Source organism: Austrofundulus limnaeus, unplaced genomic scaffold (assembly GCF_001266775.1).
Source record: "Austrofundulus limnaeus strain Quisiro unplaced genomic scaffold, Austrofundulus_limnaeus-1.0 Scaffold5, whole genome shotgun sequence".
Taxonomy (NCBI): Eukaryota; Metazoa; Chordata; class Actinopteri; order Cyprinodontiformes; family Rivulidae; genus Austrofundulus; species Austrofundulus limnaeus.
The window spans coordinates 237826-247382 of record NW_013952407.1 but is presented as its reverse complement, the minus strand read 5'-3'; the positions used below and the strand labels follow the sequence as shown (position 1 = coordinate 247382).

The 9557-nt window shown below is 37.3% G+C and overlaps 1 protein-coding gene across 1 annotated transcript in view; it reads right to left on the bottom strand.

Annotated features, from left to right (window-relative positions):
• mettl15 (methyltransferase 15, mitochondrial 12S rRNA N4-cytidine) overlaps positions 1–9557 on the bottom strand; it is a gene marked incomplete at its 5' end in the record, with an annotated part of 66839 nt that overhangs the window by 7591 nt on the left and 49691 nt on the right. The window contains 1 exon segment of the mRNA XM_014026078.1: positions 5834–6012. Coding sequence (XP_013881532.1) covers positions 5834–6012 — 179 coding nt within the window.

The following is a 9557-nucleotide window of genomic DNA, read 5'->3' as shown; positions in this document are numbered from 1 at the left end:
CTGTTTTCACAAACTTTCCAGGGCCTTGAAATCATTTTTTTTTCAAATTCACAAACTTTCAAGGATTTCAAGGACCCGTGCGAACCCTGTCAAATGTTTAAACAAAGAAATTCAAGCATTTTAAGGAAACGAGAAGGTAATTTTACATTTTATGACGGCAACATTTTTTAAATGTTTTTATTGGGTCAACAAAAAGTTGTAAATGTAATTGGTACAAATAGGAAAGCTGGAGGACCACTTTAATTAGGTTAATTAGCAAAGGGTCAATAAGAGGGTTTGTTATAGAGACTAAAGCGCGCAGTATGCTCCAGCCGAACTGACAAAATCAGATCGGATTGTTGCAGTTTCATAACGAAAATTGCGTTATTCTGTTCGCGTTGTCGACATTTCGAAACCTTGTCACAACCCACCGGCTGAACTTTTTACCCCCTCCAAATAAGAACTTAAAAGTGAGTGAGAGTCCTTGTTTATGCTGAAAGCACTTGGAGGATGCATTCAACCATTTGCTTTAAAAAAAAAACCTACTCACTTCCAGAAGCCGATTGTTGTAGTTACCAGGAAGCAGACATTTATAAAGATAGTCAAACAGTCATAAAATCATGGATGGAGATAAAATATGTTGTGCACGGAGGAACATGACTGATAAAAACTGTGGAGCTTTAACTGGGACAGATTTGTCGACAGATAATGTCAGTGACGTACGCCACAGCAGGAGGGGTTTCCCTGGAGGGGCTATGAAAGCTGTGTGTGAAAACGCAGAACAACTATGTGACCACTCGTCTTCTGGTCGGCTGACGATCGACCATGCTGAGCACTTGAATTTCTTAAAAGTAAAGATGAGCACAGGTTCAGCTGTCTGTAAAAAAAACTGTCTAAAAGCAGCTGAAAACACACAGTTGAAACTGGTGTGTGTGTATTTTCTTTTAGTTAGTAGTGGTCTTTTTTCAGGAATTTTTATTTCCTGGTCAGTTTTTAACCAACAAATTAGGAAGACTTCAAAAATCCCATAAACAGTTCATTAGGCCATCCATAAATGATGGTTAAAGCTCTATCATGCAAAGAAGAAGCCATGTACCATCAAGAAACTCTGCTGTCTTCTCTGGGTCAACACTAATTTAAAACAGACTGAGACAAAGTGCGAAAATTGTTCTGTGGTCAAATAAATCAAAAATTTTAATCACGTATGTCCTCTGTATTAAAGAGTAGAGGGGTCGTCCGGGTTGTTATCAGTGCACAGTTTAAAAGTCTGCCTCTCTGACAGTATAGGGGTGCATTAGTGCTTCTGGCATCGGCAGCTTGCACACCTGGAAAAGCAGCATCCTTGCAGAAAAAAAACAGTTTCAGAAACAAAATCTGCTCCCAACCAGTAAGAAATCCAGCAAAGAAGAGCCCGAACTGTTGAACAGCCCAGAATGGGACAACACTCCCTCCAAAAGCTCCAGCAGCTCGGCTCCTCACACCGGAGATGTTTAAAGACTGTCGTTAAAACAGGAGAAGATGTTTCACAGTGGAAAACAAGGCCTCGTCACATTTTACTGAAATGTGTTGCTGTCATCAAATTCTTACAATCTGTCACTACGTTTCAACATTTGACATGTTTAATAGGTTCCTTTTTGAAAAAAAAAATGAGTTTATGAAAAATGAAAATCATTACATTTGTTTTATTTACATGTTCAGTGACTCGGCTTTGAAWCTGAGGTTGTTCCTAACTAAACCTTCTGAAACCAGCGATAATATACTGATTACACTTGGCAGATAAAACTGAACTAAATTAGGCTGTTGACAGACTAGAATTGCACTTTAAATTTGTTCTTTGCTACTTTTGTTTAGACACAACATGGAATTACACCTTGAGTCAGGTCCCTTATTTTCTGTCTAAATGATTCATGAGGTTTTGGTAATTGGCTTTCTAACAAAGAAAACAAAAATTTCTCTGAACCTGACCCGACACAAAACTCTGCCCGTGTTCACACACCAAAAGATTCTCAGAAAGCCTGGAACAATATCACTTTAAAATAAAAATAAAAATAAATTCTGTGTTCTTGGAAAACCTAAGGAAAGATTTCTGCTCGGTACTGTATATACGCCATTTTCTGGTTGACTAAGAAACATCACACATAACAGCGTGAATCATATCATTAATGCAAGACCGATCATTAGGTAAGTTCAGAGAAAATAGGTCAGAGCACAAAAACACAGCTTATTCAAAAATATATACGAGCAAATGTCAGGAGTGAAGACGGAGCAGCAGTTGGACCGGGCGGCAGGTCCGTCAGAGACGCTGTGTGGAGCAGATGGAGGGTGGAGATGGTGTTGTTGTGGCTTATGTGTCACTAAATATGTGTCACTGTCAAAAATCAAGTTAAACTGTAGCATAAAAAACTAGTCCCTCTGCTCACGTTACTGTTAAAAAATTTACAGCTTTTGTGTACTCCCCTGTTTGTGCAGACAAAATGCAAAGAAAAAACTACCTGCAGATGTTTAAACAATGAGGRGAAACAAGGTTTGTGCAACAACATGCTAAATGCACTAATCGTTATTTTATTTMTTTATTTTTTGGTTAAAAAAAGAGCTGATAAATGTGTTTTTTAAAGCCCAAGCTAAAAACTGATTAGGCTTTTATAAAGTTATATAAATACACGTGAAGTACTTTAACTCATAGTCACRACACACAGACAACAAAAGAACAATTAGACACTTACTCAGATCCAAAGAGATACTGTAATAAATATAGAAGAGAGTGATGTGGCATTTCTCTCCTCCTGCACTAAACAACCCAAAAGTGTGACTCACTCTGCAATCAATACAAAGCCTGCACAGCAAGGACCGGTTCTGGTCTGGCCTCYCCGAGCCATGCGCTCTCTTTCTAATTCACCTTTCTAAGGTCCWGCAGACAGATCCGTGGAGGGAAGGCGGAGGAAATCGGGTATTTAAGGGTGAACCGTGACGGTGAGGGATGTGTAACAGAACCAGAGAATAAACATCACAGAGCTCTGTTTGGGCTCGGCCTTTCAGATAGGTTTCAGGATGAGTTCACATTTTTGTCTCCTGTCGCAGAGCGAGGAGGGGACTTGGAAATACCCTCCATCTGTCCGCCTGTCCATCCGTCTTGTGAGTTGGATAACTTGGAAAAAAAAAAGTGAGGTGCCAACTTTTATTTAGGTGTTTGGCTGCATCCAAGTGTAAGAAAGGTCCCTATGAAAAAATAGATCGGGACATAAAAATCCAAGATGGCCACCAGCACTTATCAAGGAGGTTATATAGAACAGCTGGAGTGAGTCTTGACCACCTAACTGTGTGATCTATAGCAGCTGGGGGGCTAACCAGAATGGGCAAGAGTCTGGATTTACATGTCGGCAAAAGAGCAAACATGATTATGTGAAAACTGTAATATTATATTAAAAACTATTATTATTTTAGCGTGTATATAAGCTATCTTGTGTCTAAAACATGACTGAATGTGTGTTATGGATGCACCAACAGATAAAAAAAAACAGGAAAAAGTGTCTAATTTCATAAGTAAACAGATTTGATCTTATTTACCTCAACGTGGATGTGAACTGTCCAGAACTGAAGCTAATAATGTTCAAATTCAAAGTTAAAATAATCTCAAAAAATGATGTAATCACTGTTAATTATTTAATTGGTTAGCAGGTATTAGCTTCTGTAGCATATATTGTTATATCGAGTAGCATTCTACTGAATCATGCTACAATTTATCACAAATTATTAAATATTACAAGCTTGTTTTACCTCTGATTTATTTACTGTTTACACAGAGTAAAATAATACTATATATTTATATATTTAACTAGTTTTAGGTTTCTATTCGAGAAACCTTATATCAGTGGATAATAAGTTTCATCCTGTTCAATGTTTATTATTATTATTATTATTATTATCATCCTCTGTATCCTGTATCTGTATGTATCCTCTGGGTTTTATGTTGAGTACCTGCGAATCATAAAAAAAAACCTGCAGTGTGTTTGAGTGGCATCGTAATGCGATAAGAACCCAACAAAAAACACGAGAGCGAAACAGTTAGCGGCTACACGCCACACGGTTCTGTACAGCAAACTGTTGGAAGGTGGAAATGATGCGGCATGAGTCACGTACTGCACTGTTTTGTACTGTTTTAAATTTTTTATCAAATTTACATAAACGTTTATGTTACTAATTTAGTTAATTATATTGCTCTTTTAATTTACCTTAAAAACGCATGAAAAAGCACAAGCAAGAGAGGAAAAAAACAACACTTGAATCTATGTGAATTGTTGTTTGAGCTTATTTTTTTATTTTGTATTATATTAAAATAATTTTTGTTTGAATATATTCTTGGGATAAAAGCGGCAAAAATTATGATTTATTCTTCTTCTGCTACCTTTCATTTTATTTTGTGTATTTTCTATGTCTTCTATTGTATATAGGTATTTGAAATGAAATGAATAAATGTAACAAATAAATAACATAAATTACGTAAATAAATAAATGTACTGTATTTCCTGTTTATGCAATATTACAGGCATTACCACAAACTACTAATAATTAGGTTCCATGAAAACAATCAGCACTGTAATGCAGAAGAGTTTGGAATTCATATCAAGTTTGAAAGGTTTTTTTTTTTTTTTGCTTTTTACTCAAAGAAAAAAGTAATGTCTGTAAAAAATTTTGTGTTGGTGCAAGATCGAACCCCCTGATGAAAATCGCCTTCAAAACAACGGTTTGTAAGAGAAACCCGACCAAAAACGTCCAAAGAAGCTACATAAAGCTGTTTTTTTTCTATCAAAAGGTAACAGTGTAGGTTAAAGTCTTTATAAGTCTGTGAAACTGGTAAACAAGAAGAGGACTCTGTGTCCACATGTACCCAACTATTATTCTACAAACAGAAGAGAAAATGAAACTCCAGGGTTGTCAGGTGTGAGCCGAGTCAACAAGACAAGCTGCACCATCGTACTCATCACTCCTGTCAGGAGTGAGAAAACAAAAAGTGAATCACGTTTCATCGAAATCTACTGATTTTAAGACTTTTCATACAAAAAAAAAAAAAAAACAGCTTTAACAACTTGTCTAATGCAAAGAGTTACCTTCTTATTCCCGCCTCTGAAACGATGAACATGATTTGTTACGTTGGCCCTAATTCATCACTGTCACATTCGATGCCAGCGCTCCCCCTGGAACTTTTCCTAAATCAAGACGTCTTGGATTGTTGCAAACAAACACCGGTGTTAACTCGCCTCGCTCTTGAAAGGAGATCAAACAGCTGCTCTTACTCACACCTGTTCTCCCAGGGTGACACTGACGCATACACCGCTCTGTTCAGGAACTGTTGCACCGAAATCTCAAATCTAAATTCGTATGACTAAAGAAAAAAAAAACATACCAAAACCAACAAAAAAATAATAATAATAAAAAAGCAATCAGTGAAGCCAAACAGCTAAGCCCTGCTGAATGCACAGATGTATCAGTTTGTGTGAGGGTATGCAGGTGTTTGCATTAAAAACAACAAATTGAGAGGAGAGAGGCAGAAAGAGGAAGCAGAGTGAGAAGCGGGCTGCTGCATGTGTTTCAAGACATTAGTCACATTCTGTTCCAGCTACCTCCAACTCTGTCTCCTCTTTCTCTCTCAGAAGAAGGTGTGGAACAAAGCACCTCAAACCGAGGCAGAAGAAAGGACGACGACTGACATCACAGTCGGTGTCGTTTTCAGAGACGTGTGTGTCCCTTCGGGAGACGGCCCTGATAACTCAGCTTGTGTATTGTTTTCACCCTACAGCCTCCTGAAAAAATGCTGCAGGGTCGTGGGGAGGGGTAATCAGGGGTGGCGTCTCACTACCTGCGACCACGTCGGCCAGCTGCCGCGTCCGGGTGATGGGGCTGACATGGCGCGCCTCCACGATGGCTGAAGCTATTTTCCAGGCTTGCCTTTCTTCCCCGTACGCAGTGAGGATAGATGTGAGAGCTTGTTGATCTAAGGTATTCACCACGTCAGCAGCGCAGGGCATGTCAGGGTACCTACGCACAAAACAGAAGCCCAATTAAGCCGCTTGACGTCACGTCCTTGCTGACAGAGGCGAATCCTGACAARTCGGAGATGCAGCTGAAAACCCATYTAGATGACAGTTCTGKATGGAGTGATTGGGAGATGAGGCAAAAAAAAAAGTGCAGCCTTTTCAACAGCCTAAAATGAGGTTATGTTGCAGATAAATTGGAACGTAAACAACAAGCATTTCTCAACATTTTTCTGTGCAATTTTAAAACTCACCTAAATAAGGTGTAAAACAATAACACCTTAACATATTTCCGGCTTTTACATTGGTTACATTTTCTGTAATGTGTAATTATTATGAATGATTTTGCACATGGGTTCTCAAACTGGGGTCTCAGGACCCCCAGGGGTCCGTGAGCTGTAACTTGGGGATCCTCAATAAATTATAATAAACTGTTATGTTTGTTTTTCGTTCAAAAAATAAAAATACAAAAAATGTCATGAATGCATAAGGGAAACAATGCATGAGTAAAATAAACAGACCAAAAATATATATATTTATATAGAAATATATTATTATAATGGTGTTTAAGGGTTAAACTGGCAGTAAATCATTTTTAAATCAGCAAGAGGTTTATGAGGGGGTCCCTGGAATAGTTTCACCCCTGTAAGAGGCAAGGTTATAATAGTTTTGAATTTTTCATTATAGTTTAGTTTTATGTCGTTGTGACATTTTTTATTTTATTTCAGTTAGTTTTAATTAGTTTTTAGTGTGGATTCGCTAGTTTTTATTAGTTATTATTGCTTTTTTAATGCTTACTTTGAGTTTAGTTTAGTTTTTATTAGTTCTGGTTTTAGTTTTATTTTGTAGTTTGAATAAACATATTTGCCAAAGCATCCTCCAGCTTGAAATGTTCCWGTGAGTTCACTAACCAGCAGCTTTTTGATCATCAGTCAAAGATAACAACACCTTCCTAAAATAATCTCGTAACTCAATTTTACCAACAAAGGACTCGGGCAGTTGTTTTAYGAAGGTGACAATAGTTGTCTAGATCCTGGTGCTACCTGGCTGGACTACGGCTTGTTTTTCACAGGAACTACTCAGAGAAGCTGCTTGTCAAAATACTCAWATTAGTCCCTTGAGAAGWATTCCARCTATTCTATTACCTGTTTCCACTACAACACGCTTTTAATTTTCTCACAGTCATATTCAAAGAAATCCCAAATCGGACTTTACTATTTTCTCCCAACTTTTGTCGTCATTTTGCAGGTGATGCTGAGCAGCAGCAGACTGTAAACAGGTGACGTTACGGACCATGATGTGCCGTAAGCTGCACACAGTGAAACTGCTCAATTTATAGAAGAAAAAAAGATTCGTTTATTCAGTCCAAACGCCTCAAAATAAACTGACAAACACTAAAACTAAGGATATTCTATCTATAATTTCAGTTGGTTTTAGTTATTTTTGTAAAAAGATTATACAGTTAGTTATTGTTTTTTCATTTTATTACAGTTTTTATTTATTTCAGTTAACTAAAATGTTTTTTCAATTTCATTTTCATTATTTAATTAGTTTTAGTTAACTATAATAATCCTGGTAAGAGTTCCTCAGACCCAATAAACCCTGATTTAGCAGGATCATTGGGGGCTGCAGAATGTCTGATCAGTGCACARCGCTTTGACGAAACCCGAAATATATCAGCAACAATCAGCAGGACCTTTAGTGGAAAAAAAAGAGTTCCTCCAAAACAAGCTTATTTTAGTTTATGGTTAACTTGGTTAATTTCAATAAAATCAATACACACTGTGGGTGCCAAACTTCATTTATTGGGCCGTTTTTACACGTGAACGCTCAAGAATGTTTTCGAGGACATGCAGAGAATGAAGAACTAATTTTCCCACAGATTTTTATTTGAGTTTGTTTTGCCTATTTATTTTCCTGCAGGAGATTCTCCACTTCTTAGACGTGTTTACGCCACTGGAAATAGCGATTCAAAGAGATATGCAGAGGTAATCACAATTTTTTTTTATTTGCTTAAAAGCATGTCGGGAATTGAAAACGAGTCCTTCCATTCAATAACAGTTTTTTTGTTTCTTTCAGAATGACATGTTTTTGGACGTATACGACGCGGAGGAGTAAATTAAAAGCAACAGAGGTCGTTGCGCTTGCTGTGGATGATCCAGGCTCATGGTCACACTCTTCATTTTACCACATTATTGCTCGGCAGCAGGGGCCTGGGTGAGCTCTGCAAAAAGTCACACAGCCTCCCCGGAACATGTCTAGAAAATGTCAGAACTAAAGTGCATATGTAAAAACGGCTGTAGTATCCCTGTGAGACCTTGTAGTGTTGCGTCATGCTTTTTTTTCTTTGCTATAAGAAGGAAAAAAAAAGTTCCCATCGAAGAGCTAAGAGTAAATTTCCAAGTGGGAAATTCTGTTGAAAACAAGACCAGACCTGGAAGTGGCATTAATGTTTAAAATCTGATTTAGATTTTAGGGATCTACGGTATATGGAAATAAACAAACATTTTACAACTTTTTACAAAGATGGAACTGACWCTAATTGGCTGTACTTGTTCTCTTTCATACTGCTACATGTTTAAAGTCAACTGAGCAGAATTAACGTTTTTGGTTCCATAAAGACCAAAAACCTTAAAACCTTTGATTTGGTTTAGCGTTTAACCTAAAATATTGAGCTTCAGTGTCAATAGGAAATCAGCTCGTGGTGAATGTGGATCAGCATACGGTACAAAGCTGTGTTCACGACCACCGTTTTCATCTGGATTTATCAAACGCTGTTTGAAACACCAGTTCTAAACACTGCTGGGTCTTTTATTTGCACCAGCTGTTGATTATAAATCCTGTTTAAAGCAGGACATTTGACWTGGGTTTGCAGCGTTGTTTAGAAATATGAGCAGAGGTTGTGATTGTTTGGATAGTGAAAAGGCACCGTTTATAAATCTGACTGGTGAAATTAAATTGTTTGTTTACAGGAGTAAGAGTTTATGTAGATGAACTGTCTCTCTGACCTCTGAACGATATTCAAAATTGATCAGAGTTAGGACTGAACATTTACTGGAGGAGACTTTTCAAGTGTTGTAATGTTTTCGAACCAGTTAAGAACCAGCTCTACCTGTTGTTTGTTGACWAGAAATAATTTTAGGAGATGTAATTTAAAGAACCGGTGCTAACATGTTGTGTTTAACTACCCAGTTCATTGGTTTATTTTGTGAACGCTTCACAAGCATTCACACTACTGACTTCATTTCTTCATCCATACGTTTTTATAAACCCATCTTGTTCCGCAATTTTTGTGCTATTTCTACAATTCATATATCGAAACTTTCATCTCCTTCAGGACGTCCTGGCTGTGACTTTTGGTATTTCAGCTTTTTATCCTTTTTTAGCTATTTTACTTTTTCGACCTGCACTGAAAATAAATGGAGCCATTTTCAACAACCTTCAAACCCTTCAAAATGTTTATACAGTGGTTTGCAAAAGTATTCATACCCCTTGAACTTTTCCATATTTTGTCACATTACAACCACAAACATAAATATATTTCACTGG